Genomic DNA, 18,282 nt, shown 5'->3' with positions numbered 1-18,282 from the left:
AAATCATCTATTTCAGTTTAGAAATAAAACACAAGCTACAAAAATTTTGCTGGTTGATTTATTTGTAAGCACAAAATCAAGAATTCCAACTACGTTACGAGCATTTTCAAGGCAAGGACTACTTCCTCAGATGTGAATGAGAGTCCATTTCTGCCTGAGAAGCGTTCTTTGTAACTAAAAGCCCTACCGGCTGAAATATTTTGAAATATTTTTCTTCAGAAAAGTAGAGAATTTGACTCCTAATTGTGTTCATGGGACTGTTAACATAGATTCAAAACAAAACTGTATTACTTGCTTCATTTTGGCTATGGTCAGATGAAATAGTAGGTTTTAAAAGGAAATTCCAGTGATAGTACGGAACTAGCTAGCTAGCTAGTTTAACAAATTTTATTGTTTTCAGTCACAATTTGACATACTGTTATTTAAATTTTAATGTAAACCTGTGTTAAACTTTTTTGTATCAGTTTTTTATCTACATAGTTAAGTTTGAGGCAGATGTCTGTCATCAATTGGTAGTTCATTTAACTAGTATTTACTGGAGATAGAATGGAAAAAACTGCTCCTTTGGTTCTCTTAATTTTTGTTTTGTGGTGAAGTCTTACTTTGTGATCATGCTGGAGTGCAGTGGTGGGATCTTGACTCATTATGAACTCCGCCACTTAGGTTCAAGTGATTCTTGTCCCTCGGTACCTGAGATTATAGGAGTGTGCCACCACACCTGGCTAATTTTTTGTATTTTTAGTAGACACTGGATTTCACTATGTTGGTCAGGCCAGTCTACATCTCCTGGCCTCAAATGACCGCTCGCCTTAGCCTCCCAAAGTGCTGGGATTACAGGTGTGAGCCACCCTGTCCGGCAAAACATTATTTCAATCTGTTCACATTTTTAAGATGAGAATCAGCTGTGGTCCATTATATGATCCATGTACCAAATGATAGCTTCATTATTAATAGATTAATTCTACTCTGGTATAGTGTTGACATGTATTATTAGTCAGGTTTTTTGAGACCCAGGAAATGTCACTGTTTGCAGCTAATGTCTTATGGTCAGAATTTCCATTTAAGCAGCTTCCCTTTGAAAACCTCTTCTTAGTACATGTCTTGTAATGCTTTTACTTTGGAGATTGGGGTAGACATTCTTTGTCTTTTTTTTTTTTTTGGTGGTGGAGGAGACAAAAGTTCTTACTCTGTTGCCCAGGCTGGAGTGCAGTGGATGTCTGCAACCCCCGCTTCCTTCCTGGGTTCAAGCAACTCTCTTGCCTCAGCCTCCTGCGTAGCTGGGATTACAGGTGTGCCACTGCATCCAGCTATTGTGTTTTGTCGTTTTTTTTTTTTTTCCTTTTTCTTTTCTTTCTTTCTTTTTTTTTTAAAGACGGAGTCTTGCTCTGTCACTGAGGCTGGAGTACAGTGGAATGATCTCAGCTCACTGCAACCTCTGCCTTCCAGATTCAAGCAATTCTCCTGCCTCAGCCCTCCTGAGTAGCTGGAATTACAGGCGTGTGCCACCATGCCCCGCTAATTTTTGTATATTTACAAAGACGAGGTTTCCCCATGTTGGTCAGGCTGGTCTCGAACTCCTGACCTCATGATCCGCCTGCCTCCGCCTCCCAAAATGTTGGGATTACAGGCATGAGCCTCCACGCCTGGCTGGTATATTTTGTCTTAATCTGTTCAGGTAATTAATGTCTCTAGAGTGTTTTAATTTCCTAATCTGACTAGATTTTATACCAACACCATCAAGTTTGATTATGGGTGCAGTTACAATTCTCCTAGAGTTTAGTCCTTGTTCCCCTGGTAAAAGTTTAAACAGCCTAGCCTCAATCAGTAAGTAATCAGCAGCTATTGTTGCCTCATCTATTGTATAGCTTTCTCATAGTGAGAATTTCTGCTTAATTTTTAGCTGGTGCTTGAAGTAGTCATACTGAGCTTCTTAATATATATCCCTTTTAACTTAAAGGTTGTCACACTATGTATGTTTTTTTTCTATTTTCACACTTAACCTCCTCAACATTTTTCGAAACAAGGACTACTTTCTCAGATGTGAATGAGAGTCCATTTCTGCCTGAGCAGCATTCTGTGTAACTAAAAGCCTTAACCAGCTGAAATATTTTGAAATATTTTTCTTCAGAAAAGTAGAATTTGACTCCTAATTGTGTTCATGAGACCTCATTACATAGATTCAAAACAAAACTGTATTACTTGCTTTATTTTGGCTATGGTCAGATGAAACAGTAGGTTTTAAAAAGAAATTCCAGTGATAGTACGGAACTAGCTAGCTAGCTAGCTCGTTGGTTTAGATACGGGTGCCGGTGAAGGTTTGTGGCTTAGGAGGTAGATTAGATATTTATTTCCATTGGCCTGGGGGCTTAAGCTCAGTTTAATGCTCAATGGATATGGATAAGTTATTTTGATTTACCTCCAGAAATTGTCGTTACGCAATTTGTGTTTGTGCAAGTGTTACCATCTCTCACAAAGGATATCAGTTTCTGAACACTGATATTTTATAGTTTCTGTATCATTATACTTAGAAAGATTTTGGTCAAAAAGACCAAAAGCTTTATGTCAAAATGGGAAAGTAGTGATAAAAGTTACTCAGTATCTTTTTCTTTGCATTAATTCTCATGAATGGATTAAACTAAGAGATTAACCATACTTAGGGGAAATGCAAACTTTTTTTCTGGTTTTTTTTTTTGGAGACAATGTTGCTCCGTTCCGCATTTTCCGAGTGCAGTGGTGCAGTCATGGCAGTCATGGTTCTCTCACCTCCTGGGCTCAACCTGTCTTCCCACCTCAGCTTTCCTTGCTCTTTATTAATTTAGGAAAATGTTCCTGTCCATAGCCACTCCTGGGACAAGATTAAACATTACTTTGTTGAAATAGTGTGGAAACACTTTAAGTTAACTGAGGAGAGAATTAGCAGTGAGATCTTGTAAATGTTTTCACTACAGGAAGATGGGAGATATTACAACTCAGAATAACTTGCCACCGTTGTATATATAAGAGGGAGAATCATGAGAAAGGTGATTAATAATATTTTTAAAGTTCTTGACTTATCACATTTGTTTTTTAAGAAATCTTTGGAGTTAGAACAGTTGGTAGGTGTATTTTTATAGAGTACCTGGGCCTTTGCGTTAAGTTAGTTGCATTTTTAAAAAGCTTGTAGAATTGAAGACCTTTTCATATGTTGCCATAGGTTCTTATATGGAAATGACAATGTGGAATGTAGAAAGTTTAGAACTGATGTCCATGTAAGAAGTATTTCGTTCTGTTTTGAATTTTCTCTTTACAAATGTGAGTGTACCAAGCCACTGCTTTGGTGTATCTTTATCAATCACTAGGATACTAAGTTTAAGACATTTGAAATTAAGATTTCTAATAGAAACAGCAATTGGTTGAGCAACCAGTGTTTATTGAGTGCTAAGTGTGTACTGGCCAGTGAATTTAGACACAGGTGAGTAGTGAACAAGATAGACAGTGGTCTCTGCCCTGTTGGAATTAAGCGTAAATTTAGTTAGAAATGATACTACCTGTTTTTATATGAGATATTTTATATCAGTAGTATTTATACCCAGCCAACACATTTTGCTATGATTTCCTCAGTTACATGAAATTGCCCTGATTTTATAGATCTGAAATTTTATATGGTTCAACCTTATATCACTAGTTGTAATAATTTGTGTGCTTCTGTGGGTGAAAAGAATCAGAGATTTCGCTAATACCATATACCACTGTTTATATACCCTTTTAATTGGAACATTTTAAAGAGTATTTGACCTTATGCGAATTGTTTATTGTATATATGAAAATAATAAGATCCAAACAAAGGCTATTCATTATAATAAATGCCCTGTTAATACTGCCACTAGTACAGAGGAATCATTTATATCCAGTGCCAAAGGCCAGCCAACCTTATGATTGGATATATGTATTATTTTCCTGAGGAAAAGTTGCTACAGTATTACAACTGTTTTATGTGCCTAGGTAAAGAAATAATGGGATAAGATTTATAAACCCCACTATGGAGGTTTTTGCTGGCCTTCTTAATGAAATTTAATAAAAGGAAACGACTAGAGACAATATTCACTTATTATTTATCATAAGGTCTGTTGAATTGTGCTGAGTTAATGTTAGGTTTGAATGAATTCCATTTTCTTTTTATCCAATAGGATGTACAGTTACCCAGCACGTGTACCTCCTCCTCCTCCTATTGCTCGGGCTGTAGTGCCCTCGAAACGTCAGCGTGTATCAGGAAACACCTCACGAAGGGGCAAAAGTGGCTTCAATTCTAAGAGTGGACAGCGGGGATCTTCCAAGTCTGGAAAGTGTATGTACTATTTCATTTTGTGATTTTTGATATCTCGTGTTTTGAAATAGGGAAGCTAATGCAGTTATAATATTTTTGTGCCACATGACTTTGTGTATTCAAAATAATGGAAGAGGCTGGGTGTGTGGTGGCTCATGCCTGTAATCCCAGCACTTTGGGAGGCCCGGCGGGTGGATCACCTGAGGTCAGGAGTTCAAGACCAGCCTGCCCAACATGGAAGAACCCCATCTTTACTGAAAATACAAAAAATTTGCCGGGGATGGTGGTGCGTGCATGTAATCCCAGCTAATTGGGAGGCTGAGGCAGGAGAATCACTTTTACCCAGGAGGCGGAGGTTGTAGTGAGCCGAGATCGTGCCATTGTACTCCAGCCTGGGTGACAAGAGCAAAACTCCATCTCAAGAAAAAAAAATAAAATCCAAAATAATAGAGGAGACAAGATTGTGATTGAGTGGCCAATTCTAGACTGCAACAGCTAGGTAATTTGAAAAATGTCATTTGACTTTATGTAGTTGAGGTGTCTGTTAAGTTTGAGATTTTTTTGTGTTATTTAAAAACTAAAATTCAGATAGTGTTCAGTATGTTGATTTTTTAACTTTTCTGTATTGAACTCCTCCTGTTAACTGGAAATATGGAAGGCAGTAAAACATTACAGAAGGTCTGATGCAGTGGTGTGTGCCTGTAGCCCCAGATGCTTAGGGGGAGGCTAAGACCCTGGGGATCTAGGCTGTAGTGGGAGGATTTCATGAGGCTAGGAGTTTAAGTTCACTGTGATCATACATGTGAATAGTCACTGCCCTCAGGCCTGGTCAACATAGCGACAGCCCAGATCTAAAAGACATTAAAAACAATAAAAACCATTACAGAAAGTGCTTTATAATAGAATCAAGGGCCTTTATTACCAAGAAATCTGTACTGGCTCTGTTTCTCCCTGGGTATCTCCTGTGAGCTCCTGATGTAGTCTGGTGCCAGTGTATTTGCTAACTCATATCTTCGGTACATTTGATTTTAATCCAGTATTTTGTTTATATTAAAGTGAAAGGAGATGACCTTCAGGCCATTAAGAAGGAGCTGACCCAGATAAAACAAAAAGTGGATTCTCTCCTGGAAAACCTGGAAAAAATTGAAAAGGAACAGAGCAAACAAGCAGGTAAATGGGTTTTCTGCTTGCCCTGGGTATACAGTTGGGTTAGTTACATAAGGCACTTGAAAGTACATGTTGGAATAGTGGAATATAAAGCAATGTGATATGAAACTTGGGGAGTGTGAATTGGGAAGGGCATTTGTGTGGGAGGATTTAGATTCGTGCTGCAGTTCTGTGATCCTTAGTGGGGATTGTCTACATCCTGTGGACATTACTGCCCCTAGACAGACTTGTCCTTCTCATCCCCAGTAGAGATGAAGAATGATAAGTCAGAAGAGGAGCAGAGCAGCAGCTCCGTGAAGAAAGATGAGACTAATGTGAAGATGGAGTCTGAGGGGGGTGCAGATGACTCTGCTGAAGAGGGGGACCTACTGGATGATGATGATAATGAAGATCGGGGGGATGACCAGGTGAAAACCACGGGAAAGGAAAGAAAAAGGTGGTGGAGGGGGGCTCAGGGACACATGGAGTGCCTCTAACTCCATCCTGTTTGTGTCTGTTTCTCACAGCTGGAGTTGATCAAGGATGATGAAAAAGAGGCTGAGGAAGGAGAGGATGACAGAGACAGCGCCAATGGCGAGGATGACTCTTAAGCACATAGTGGGGTTTAGAAATCTTATCCCATTATTTCTTTACCTAGGCGCTTGTCTAAGATCAAATTTTTCACCAGATCCTCTCCCCTAGTATCTTCAGCACATGCTCACTGTTCTCCCCATCCTTGTCCTTCCCATGTTCATTAATTCATATTGCCCCGCGCCTAGTCCCATTTTCACTTCCTTTGACGCTCCTAGTAGTTTTGTTAAGTCTTACCCTGTAATTTTTGCTTTTAATTTTGATACCTCTTGATGACTTAACAATAAAAAGGATGTATGGTTTTTATCAACTGTCTCCAAAATAATCTCTTGTTATGCAGGGAGTACAGTTCTTTTCATTCATACATAAGTTCAGTAGTTGCTTCCCTAACTGCAAAGGCAATCTCATTTAGTTGAGTAGCTCTTGAAAGCAGCTTTGAGTTAGAAGTATGTGTGTTACACCCCCACATTAGTGTGCTGTGTGGGGCAGTTCAACACAAATGTAACAATGTATTTTTGTGAATGAGAGTTGGCATGTCAAATGCATCCTCTAGAAAAATAATTAGTGTTATAGTCTTAAGATTTGTTTTCTAAAGTTGATACTGTGGGTTATTTTTGTGAACAGCCTGATGTTTGGGACCTTTTTTCCTCAAAATAAACAAGTCCTTATTAAACCAGGAATTTGGAGAAAAAAAAAACCCTGGTTTTTTATTTTTGTATTTTATTATTGTTTACTTCAAACTTTGTTTTACAGCGTCCTCCACAAAACCTCTAGAATGCACTAGATATATTTTTCTTGGAGTCATAATCATGATGCATACCACCAACACAACACTACTCAAATTATATTTCATTGAGATGCATGTTGCATTGAGGAGTCAACTTAACATAGAGTGGAGACTTTTTCAAAATGGCTTTTACATCCTAATGAAAGTTTGGGAAGTATATCCTCTCTGCCTTTTCATCAGTGCTTTGTGGTCCAGCTGGCACCCTTTTTGAGGTTTTTGTTGTGTGCTAAATGGTTTTGTCCTTAAATAGGAGAGGCTCAAAAACATTAAGATTTCAGGAAAATTGCAACAGCTGGATAATGGAACCCCCTGCTTCTATTTTGTTCTTTTAATTACTGTTTATAACCCCAGTTACCTTCTGAATTCTGAAGTGTATACATCCATGTTCCTGAAAACAAGAAAACTCTTACTTCCTGATATTCCATAGACTGCCTTCCCAGGTGATTGAGAACATAGAGAATGTTACACATTTATTTTACTCTAAATGATCTTTTACCCCATTAGCTAATCTTTGTGTTTTCCTCAACTTTATTAATTACAGTGATTGCATTTTTAGCATCCAGTCTTAAGATAAATATATTAAACAGCTACCAGTGTTGGTGATACCTCATCCTTGAAAGGCTTAGTTCATTTGTGTTTTATACTTAGTTTTTCCAGCACAGCAGAAAATGGCGTTTATAATTTGTGTGTACACAAACCTTGTATTCCCCTGTAAAGTTGCTATTGTTTCATAGCATGCAGCACTGGCCTTTTTTCATCCTACTCACTACGGGCAAAACTCATGTCTTATTTATGAGGATTTTATAGATCATTTTCTGTAACAGGTGACAAAAGCAGAAAAGAATGAAGAGGCTGAACTATGAACTACCCTTGGAGCCCATATACATGATATAGGCAATTTCTTTTGTATGTTAATTCGGTCAAAAATACTACCCACTTGATGTTTTCTAATCTGATGTGAGCTCATGTTACACAGACTTTTAATAAGTAACCCATGACTAGAAAGTAAACTGGATGCTTAGGAGAGAGTGTCAGATGTATAAGATGCTAATAAAACCTGTTTAATATTATGTTGTTAGCTGTAAGTTTTTGGGAAATACTGGACAAATTAGTCCACAATCAAGTGTCTACTTTTCCCTTCACTGTAGGGCCCCTTTCCCTGCCACAGAGCAGTCTGTTTAGCTGTGAACACCACAATCTGCAGATGCTCAAGTCCCTCACATAAAATGGCATAGTATTTATATGTAACCTATGCATATTCTCCTGTATATTTTAAATCATCTCTACATTAAAATACCTGATAAAATGTAAATGGTATGTAAATAGTTGTAACTACTTTTTTATTTGTGTTTTTGTTAACTTTTTTTTAGTTTTTTTCTTTGCTAGTATTTTCGATCTATAGTTGGCTGAATCTGCATGTGCAGAACCCATGAACATGGAGGGCTAACTATACATTTAATTCTAGGAAAGCAGGTATTGAATGAAGCTGTGGAGAGCACTTTTTAATATTAGGTTGGTGTAAAAGTAATTGTGGCTTTTGCCATTACTGTTAATTAGCTGCAGTTACTTTTGCAAATAGCTGTAGAGCATGATCACACATTGAAAATCTATACACACATATGGTAGGGTTATTGTTGGAATACTGACATGTCTAGTTTGTGTTGATGGGGAAGTCATTTCACGCTCTTGGTTTTAGGCTACGCTACTGTGCTTAAATTTCCTCATGTGTTTAAGACAGCAGTACTCTAAGTTTTCTATAATCACAGGTGTACTCATTTAATACTTTGACATTTAGGTTCCTAGGCCAAAACTGTAGCAAAGAGACCAGGATTGAAATACCATATGGTAAAAGGCTTTTTGAAATCAGATCTAATGCAGATAAGTACAGGCTTTTTGGGAAAGGGGCTAGTGTTTTTTAAAGGCCATTTATCAGATGATATGCTTATAGTCAGTGTGACATTACTTAACCCTGGGCCCTGCAAAGTAAGAATTGAGTTGGCTCAATAGAAATTCAGAATAGTAGGCATGGCAGTGCAGGTAAAGGGGTTAGATCTGACGGTAATAATTGAGGGATTTCTGATTTAATAATTGAGGGATTTCAGATTGATAGTCTGATGACACTGCACTAGTGGAAGTAAGATTTAAAAGTAAAAACATTTTAATTTGGGATAAAATTCAGAGCACAAGTTTCTCAATATGCCATGAAGTCTAAGAAAATGTCCTGCAATCATTCAAGAATGCAGTTTTCATTCAGGGTTAGAAAGCAGGAGAGGAGGTAGATAAATAAAAAATCCTTAGTAACATTTTTTTCTGATGCTGCATAACGTATAATTGGGAAACTTTGGAGCCCTCTGCCTAGGGTACTTAATAAATTGCTGCTGTCTCAGTGGGATGAGCTAACTGAAAGCTGTCAGGTGGGAATGGATGCTAAATTTGGGATTCTCAAAAAGAGGGCTCCTCTTACATTTCACTTCTGATGTTAATATTACGCCAACATGCAAAGATTGTGTGATTAGTACCTATTAACTTACGTGGTTTAAAGCCTCTTTCAGAGGGAACCGGGTGTAATAGAAAAGGAAAATAATGTAAATGGGAACAAAAAGGTGGTAAATTGGAAGGAAATGAACAGGTGTCAAATTAGGATTGGGAAGAATGTTAATAGTACAATAGACATAACCATCATTTAAGTCATAAGATAACCATGAAGTGTCAACATACGAATCTACTATAACTTGGCAATATGTTTTATTCAAGCGTTAAGGGACGCAAAACCCAGTGTATAATATAGAAAGTACAGAAGTAGAACAGATGATACACTATATACAAGTACTAGTGTTTTGAGATAACCTTGATGAAACAATGTGCTTTTGGAAGTAGTCGCAGGATAGAGAAATCGTGTATATTTAATGAGATCAGCTCAGGAACATATGCCTGGCCTGTCAGCATTGACTGACCAATTTTATTTCAGGGAAAAACCAGAAAACATACTTACTCCTACTGACAGTTGACCTTTTTATTTATTAGGAGAATTCAGCTACACTGATGTCAAATGGAGTTTCAGTTTCTGGACCCTAGTTCACATCACATTGACCAAGAAAATGCATTTCATAGGAATTTAGAAGCATCCAAGAAAAAGTATCCTGACCAGAAAACCAGTCGACAGTAGTAAACAAACGATGTAGAAATGATTGGCCAGTGAATGAGTTACATATAATATGTGGATTATTGTCTGAGTACCTCATTCACACTAAGAAGGAGCACTCTGTTGGAGAATTCTAGTGTTTGGAGAGAACTTGGTATAAAGTAAAAATGTAGCCAGTTAAACTGCAGAGCAAAAGAACGTAGACATACCTGACCAGACAAAAGCTTTCCAAATGTTAGGAGACAGGAAGTAAATAAAGTAGAAAACTGCAGAATTTGTGTTTGCATTAGTAACTTTTAAAGTTAAATCTCAATTTTGAAAAGCAGGGCTTCTTTAAAGAGTATTGGAGTTAACACCCTTTGTGAGTAGAACTACAAAGCATAGTAAGAGGAAGCGGAGAACAGTGTAAGGGGGTGAGTGCAAACGACAAAGGGATTAGTAGGAAGGAGTTGGAACCCAAGATAAATGCAGCTAGGAAGAGGAGAGCATGTTTGGATTGTTTTTTCAAGTGGTACTCAGAAATAAAAGTTTGGAGAAACATGGCCCTGAAGCTCTGACAAATTTGCATTTGCAAAAATAACTCTTAAAAGACTTTCAGAAGTCTAGGAAAATTGTTGCTTTTGGATTATTACATTACCAAATTTGTGGAGTTGTTTAATAGGTTTCAACTTTGAATGTGCATTAAAATTTCCTGGGAGCAGGGGGATGGGCTTTTAAATTCTGATGTCCAGGTGTGCACTCCAGGCCTACTGAATCTCTGGGGTTGGGACTCATCGATGTTTTTTAAGTTGCCATAATTCCCAATTTTTGGCCCAAATTGTGAACCACTGCACCAAAGGCAAAACAAAACAAAAAACCCCGGTGATAAAGAGGGGTGAGGATTAGGAAAGGACACGGGTTTCAGGAAATGGTGGCTGGGTGGCTGGCTAATAAGTTTAGTAAAAGGATGACTGTATATGTCAGAATTAAGTGCAGTAAGAGGAAGTGTGACTGGTATGTTTTCATCAAAAAACTGAAGGCAGCTGAAAGGGCCAAGGTCTACCTTCATTAACGTCTAGGCCCCAGAGTAAAGAAGGCACCCAAAGAGTCATCTGATGGTTAGAGAGGGAGGGGAAAAAATTCCTTGTTCTTTATCAACGCATGTTAAAGTAAGCTGTTAAAGCTATAGTACTGTCAGTAAAACTTTGTGGTGATGGAAGTGTTTGATGATGCATTGACCAGTATAACCACTAGTGACATTACTGAGCCTTGAGATGTGGCTAGTGTGAAGAGTTAGATTTAAATTTTTACTTAGAGACACGTGACGTGAGACTGCTTTATTGGATAGTTAAGTGCTGTAGAATATTGAGAAGTTTCCAGCCAAATACTGCTAGTGGTTACTAACTCAAACGTACATGAACAAATGTGACTCCAAGATTTTGTGTGTCCTGAGTTCATCGATGTTTTCCTTCCTAGACCTTTAAGGCTTTAATATCGAAGATTTCCCTAGTGAGGGCATCTTCAATGGGATGATATTGCAGGCTTAATCCATGTTGCTCACATCTTCGTATAGCAGTGCCTCTTACAGAATAACTATTGTTAAATAGGAACCCATCTTGTCAATCAGTTGCTTCATTCCCAGGGAAGAGAGTATGTTTTACAGGCTTTGTATGTGTGCAGCCTGTTAGGCCAGCGTTTAATTGACAAAGACTTGTTTCTCAAACAACAGTTCTATTACGTACATATGCAAGTAATTTCTGTGCTTCAAGGAGCTTCAGAGAGATTGCCTTGTTCAAAGCCCTATGGCTATTCAAATGGTAGAGCCAAAAATTTGATCTATGTTCTGACTTAACTCCATGGGCTTTGGACCTTGGCAGAGGAAATGGTGTCTTTGAACTGTAGTCTGTAGTCCTAGAAATTGAATAAACTATTTCCTACATAGAGTTAAGAGACTAGGATCCTAGCAACTTCTCTCTTTAAGTTAACAAAAGGGGAAAAATAATCCCCATACCATTTTTCTCTTCATTCTGTTAATGAGGGCTAGAGTCATTCATAGAATAGTTTCAGGAGCATATTGAGAAGTGCCTGGCTAACAGCTGAAAGTCTGTCATTTCATGCAACTTTGTTAGGCTTTAGAAGTGAAGCAGGAATATAAAGAAAATACAGCTTCTCCCACCCACAACGTGTATTTTAAGCCATTTCTTCTAGCCCAGAAGACAAACTTTTCCAAATATCTTGGAAAAACCACAGAGTTTCTACTCTTTGGAGACGAGTCTCACTCTTTAACACCCAGGCTGGAGTGCAATGGCGCAGTCTCAACTCACTGCAACCCCTGCTCTCAGGTTCAAGTGGTTCTGCCTCAGCCTCCTGAGTAGCACTCAACGCCACGCCTGGCTAATTTTTTTGTGTTTTTTTGTAGAGATGGGGTTTCGCGTGTTTGTCGGGCTGGTCTCAATCTCCGCCCACCTCAGCCTCCCAAAGTGCTGGTATTACAGGTGTGAGCCACTGCGTCTAGCCGAGTTTCTACTCTTGATGCCTGCCATGGACTATTACAAGCACCTGGCAGTGACATTGCACGAGTTCTAAAAAACGACTTGGTCTTTCCCACAGGGACATTAATGTGAAAGAGGTCCAGTGACAAAGATTCAGTCACTTTTGCAGACCCTCACAAACCACAATAATGAAGTTGCAGTGAATTTGGGACATAGCCTTCCCTCCCCAAAATTCTCGATCCAAGAATCCACCTGTCAAGTTCAATGACTCAGACTCCATTTCTAGTGTGGTCGTTGGTTAACAACTTTACTAGTTTCCATCCAGGCTTAACCTTTCTATGGACCATAATGTCTTGGTGTCTGCTGCATGTATTGTCCCTCCCTGTTTTAAGGATACTTAAGTTTTTAAAGAGGCATAAACACTTCAAAGTCCCTATTGGCCCTCCTGGGGGAAATTACCTCAAACCACAGGGTAGTCTGCTAAATAACCAGCTAGAGCCAGCTGCCAGCCCAACTTTGCCCAGATCTATGATACTATTCTCGTTACTTTAGTTTCCTCATCCCCCCAAACTTAGCTTTCCTCCAGAACTTTATATCCACTCTCCATAAAAGCTTCTGTAGCACCAGCTTGGTCAGTCCCAAGGTCCCAGGTGCCACTGGGGTCTAGTTGACAAAATTGTTGGTATGGTTTGGCTGTTTCTCCACCCAAATCTCATCTGTAATTGTAATCCTCATAATCCCCATCCCCATGTTGAGGGAGGGACTCGGTGGGAGGTGACTGGATCATGGGGGCAGTTTCTCCCATGCTTTTCTTGTGATAGTTCTCATGAGATCTGATGGCTTTATGAGGGGCTCTTCCCCCTTCGCGTCCTACACAAACCCTGTCTCGCCTGCTGCCACGTAAAACGCGCCTGCTTCACTTTCCGCCGTGATTTTAAGTTTCCTGAGGCCTCCCCAGCCATGCAGAACTGTCAAACAAGATCCTTTATAAATTACCCAGTCTTGGGGAAGTTTTATACAGCAGTATGAAAGCAGCCTAAACAGTTGTTTACATACGTGCTGGAAATGCTGTGCTCTGCCCTGCCTTTGTCCCCATCCTGGACTGACCCTCAGTATTTTTCCTTTGAGTGGTGACCCAGCTCTTTGCCTTGAGCAGCAGGAGTAGCCCTTGGTAGAATCTAGTTCCCCAGGGGAAATCAAAGCAGCTTTATCTTCTCACTGTTAGCCAACCACCTCTGGAGACAGCCTTAGTGTTTGCTCTTATTTATCCCCTCTCACCTGGGAATACAATTGCCCCTGCAACATAATGGCCCTACTGTTCCCTCACCAACTCCCCCAGCATGGGGATCAGGAATATGGCAGTACTCCTCAGTGAAGTATATGCTGCCTTGTTTTAAACACTCAACTGAATGTGTAAGGACATCTTTCCTCAAGAGCTTCTCACTTCCTGAGGAGTCTGCAGTCTTCATTCAAATGTCTTGATGGTTCATTTTCCAGAAATCTCTGTAGGTCTTGAGAAGCATTGTCCTAGCTTTGGTTTATCTGAATAGTCCTATTTAAACTTTTCCCACACAGATAGCAGCCTCTTGCTTGCCCTTCTGTTTGTACACTTGTCTATTTTCTCTTTCTTTAAATGCCTTTTGGGTGTTAATACTTCATTGGTGGTTGCATAGCCTTGTCCCCCTTTCTTTTGCAACCTGAAGGCAATTCTCAGTTCTCTTCTTGAGCACATTCATACTTAGCAGCTTCTGAATATCCCACCCACAATTAAGGTACAATCTGGTCACATAACTTTTTCCCTAGGAAGAAATGTGCTACTCAAGACTAATAGCCAAGGTTAAGAACATGCATACTCCTGTATCTGATGTAAATGCATTAGTCTATTTGTTCTGTTTAGAAATAAAGATGGAACATCGTATTTTATAGCTACTGTTAGTGCCCATGTGCCTTCTAAATATCTTTTGAATAGTTTTACTTCTCTCCATCTTGACAGCTACCATGCCAATCCGAGCTTCCATCACCTTGCTCCTGGCTTACTGCAGTATCCTCCTGTCTACCCTTCATCCACTTTTATCTCTTTCCAATCACTTGTTCATACAACAGCCATATTGGGTTTTTTTCAAAACACACATATAATCAGGGCACTTGTCAACTTAAAACCATTTTTGGCATTACTTGCCCTTAGGATAATGACAAAACCTTTTAACACAGTCCACAAGGCCAGAGATAGCCTGACCCTTGCTGATCTGTCCAGCCTCTACTATATGTCCCCTTACTTTCTCTGTTCCAACAACATTGGACTTTGTTCCTCTTACTAGTCATGCTCCCCACCTATTTGGTTCCCTAGTTAACTTCTCTTCATCCTTCAGATTTCAACTTGTGTCACTTCCTCCAGAAAGCCTACCCTTTCTTAACCAGGCCGATAGGCTGTCAAAACCAGGAATCTCTTCTTCGTAGCACTACAATCATACTCATTGATTTGTGTGATTATTAATGTGGGTTTTTTAAAAAATTGGAATGAAACTCAGAGCAGGGACCACATCTATTACTTGTAATTAATATATTCCTAGTGGTTAGTAAAGTGTCTAGACAAATATATGTTGAATGAATAAATAGAAAAGGGAGAGGAAAAACGGGAGGATTGACCCTCTGTGAGGCAGTCTTGCAAACGGCAGAAATGAAAGCAAAGCTGAAGAACTAACTATTCAACACACACCTAGAGGAGCGTTGTAATGTCTTGTGCCTGTCTCAAATGGGTGCATTCCTTATGGGTAAGTTTTACTAGTCCAGCTTTCACTATAATAGTTCACATTCCTCTCCTAGTGTCAGTCTCCAACAAATCCCTCAGTAATTCGTAATCAGTAATCTCATGCCAAGGATGAGAGAGGGGCATTATCCAAAAAGTTGGGTGTTTCCATTTTTTTTTGTTGAGTCTCGCTCTGTTGCCCAGGCTGGAGTCCAGTGGCATGGTCTTGGCTCACTGCAACCTCCGCCTCCCAGGTTCAAGCAATTCTGCCTCAGCCTCCTGAGTAGCTGGGATTACAGGTGCCTGCCACCTCGCCCAGCTTTTTTTGTTGTTGTTATTTTTAGTAGAGATGGGGTTTCACCACGTTGGTCAGGCTGGTCTCGAACTTGTGACCTTGTGATCCGCCTGCCTTGGCCTTCCAAAGTGCTAGGATTATGGGCGTGAGCCACCGTGCCCAGCTGTTCATCTGTTTTTCAATACCTTTAAGTTCAGTTTCCCTTACAAAGCCCACTTTTTTTAGTGGGAATCTCTTGTACCACTTAACACCTGCATTCCTTAATTTTTAAAGTTAAAACATGTATATACTATAAAATGGACACATCTTAAGCATACAGCTCAATGAAGATTTACAAAGTAAACATGCCTGTTGAAACACCACTCTGATCAGGATGTGGAACATAACCAGCACTCCAGAAGTCTCTCTGCTATCATTACCACCACTGGTTATCCTAGCCACTCTTCTGACTTGTATCACCATAGATAGGTTTTACTTGTTTTGAAGCCATCTGTAAATGGAATCATGGAAGTTTGGGCTTCCCTGAGAGCAGATCTTCAGAGAAAAAAAACCTTAGTGCAGTAGTTTATTTGGGGTTTGGCTCCAGGATGCAGGAGTGGGAAAGATGGTAGAGAGAGACAGAAGAAAAATCAATAGAAAGGTATTACGGAGGTTGGATATATAATGCTTCCCAGAATTGTCTGACCGAACAGGAGGCTGAAATATTTATCTGCTGGCTCCTGTTTCCAATTGATTGAGGGATGCCCCCAAGGAAGTTAACTTCACTGCAGTTCTGAGCTGTAATTGACCTTAATAAGCTCCAACAGCACTGAAAGACATTTGGATTATTTTCAGTTTGGGATAATACTACTATGAACATTCCTGTACATGTCTTTTGAGAACATGCATGTGTACATTTGTGATGGGTATGTAATGGGGTGGAATTGCTGGTTCATATAATATGTGCATATTCACCTTTAATAGAGGCTGCCAACCATTATCTAAAGTGATCATACTAATTTATATTCTCACTATCTGTAAATGAACATTTCTGTTGCTCCACATCCTTGCTGGCACTTGGTATCGATTGATTTCCCTTTTAATTTTAGGCTTTTTAATGCGTGTGTAGTGATATCTCACTTGCTGTTTGTTTGCTTTTTGGTAAATTTTTTATTGAAGTACAATTTACATACAGAAAATCACACAAATTGTGTACAGGTGTGATTTTTCACACAGTGAATACATGCAAAAACTAGTATGAAATTAAGAGTTGGAACATCACCAGTACTCCAGAAGCCCCATGCATGTTCTCTTCCAGTTACTATACCACTATCCCAAGGATGGTCTATTAATTCAACAGCATAGATTTATTTTGCCTGTTTTTCAACTTCAAATAAATGAAATAATATATTATGTACTCTTGTGTCTGGCTTCTTTGACTCAACAATATGTCTATACAACTCATCTGTATTGTTGCATGTTGTAGTTCCTTCATTCATACTGTTGTATACAGTATTGAATTGTATAAATATACTCTACTCATTCTGTTACTATGCATTTGGGCTGTTTCCAGTTTTGGCTATTATGAATAAAGCTGCTATGAACATTCTAGAATTGTCTTGTTGAACATATGTATTTCTGGGTATAAAGCTTAAAAATGAAATTACTGGAAAATAGAGTATTGTCTCATGTTACCTACCTGCTATTTTCACTGTAATTTCATCCATTCTGGTTGATGTGTAATAGTGTCATATTAACATTTTTCTTTGCTTTTATAAAATAAATGTTTTTATGTTGGAATAATGTTAGATTTACAGAAAAGTTACAAAGACAGTACAGAGTTCCTTATATACCCTTCATCTAGTTTCCCCCTTATGTTAAATCTTAATGTTAACATGGTAACTTTGTCAAAACTACGAAACCAACACTGACTGGCACACTACTATTAACTAAACTCCAGATCTTATTCAGATTTCACCAGTTCGTGTGTGTATGTGTGTGTGTATGTGTGTAGTTGTGCACTTTAACCACCACCATAATATACAGAATTGTTCCATTGCCACAAAGGAACCCTTGTACTACCCGCTTATTGTCACACCTTATCACCCATCCTTTCATCACCTTCCCTAACCCCTGGAAACCACTGATCTTCACTGTAATTTTGTCATTTCAAGAAGTTATGAATGGCATAATATATGTGATACAAACATAGCATATGTAACTTTTTGAGAATGGGTTTCCCCTCCACAGTATGATGCTCTTGAATTCCATCCAAGTTTTATTATATGTACCAACAGTTTTTCGTTTTTTAAAAAATTGCTGTGGATGTACCAGTTTGTCTAACTGCTCACTCATCTATTGTAGGACATTGGGTTGTTTCTAGTTTTGGGCTATTAAAAATAAAGCTGCTGTGAACATTTGTGTATAAGTTTTTGTGCATAAATTTTCATTTCTCTGGGATAATTGTCCTGGAGTGTGATGGTGGATAATATGGTAAGTATATGTTTAATTTTATAAGAAACTGCCAAACTGTTTCCCAGAGTTGCTATCTCATTTTACATTCCTACCAACAATAAGAGATGCAGTTCCTCTGCATTTTTGCCAGGATATAGGATTGGCACTAGTTTTTATTTTCACTGTTCTATCAGAGATGTATTGATACTGGTTTTCATTTGTTTGCATTTCCCTAATGGCTAATGATGTTTAACATGTTTTTGTGTGCTTATTTGCCATCCATATGTCATCTTTGGTGAAATGTATCTGCATGCCTCTTGCCCATTTTATAATTGGATTGTTTTTAACCACTGTTTTGAGAATTCTTT

The 18,282-nt window shown here is 38.8% G+C and overlaps 1 protein-coding gene across 26 annotated transcripts in view; it reads left to right on the top strand.

Annotated features, from left to right (window-relative positions):
• The window catches only part of HNRNPC (heterogeneous nuclear ribonucleoprotein C), a 59,747-nt gene extending 51,850 nt beyond the window's left edge, over positions 1–7,897 (top strand). For 14 of the 26 annotated variants that reach the window (XM_063715178.1, XM_063715179.1, XM_063715181.1 and 11 more), the window contains 4 exons: positions 4,167–4,324; positions 5,360–5,473; positions 5,717–5,877; positions 5,977–7,897. In XM_063715178.1, coding sequence (XP_063571248.1) covers positions 4,167–4,324; positions 5,360–5,473; positions 5,717–5,877; positions 5,977–6,060 — 517 coding nt within the window. In that variant the 3' untranslated portion in view covers positions 6,061–7,897. 26 annotated transcript variants of the gene reach the window in all.
• The last annotated feature ends 10,385 nt before the right edge of the window (positions 7,898–18,282 follow it).

The sequence above is a fragment of the Pongo abelii genome, chromosome 15 (assembly GCF_028885655.2).
Source record: "Pongo abelii isolate AG06213 chromosome 15, NHGRI_mPonAbe1-v2.0_pri, whole genome shotgun sequence".
Taxonomy (NCBI): Eukaryota; Metazoa; Chordata; class Mammalia; order Primates; family Hominidae; genus Pongo; species Pongo abelii.
The sequence above is the reverse complement of the archived record's forward strand: the minus strand, read 5'-3'. Positions and strand labels throughout refer to the sequence as shown.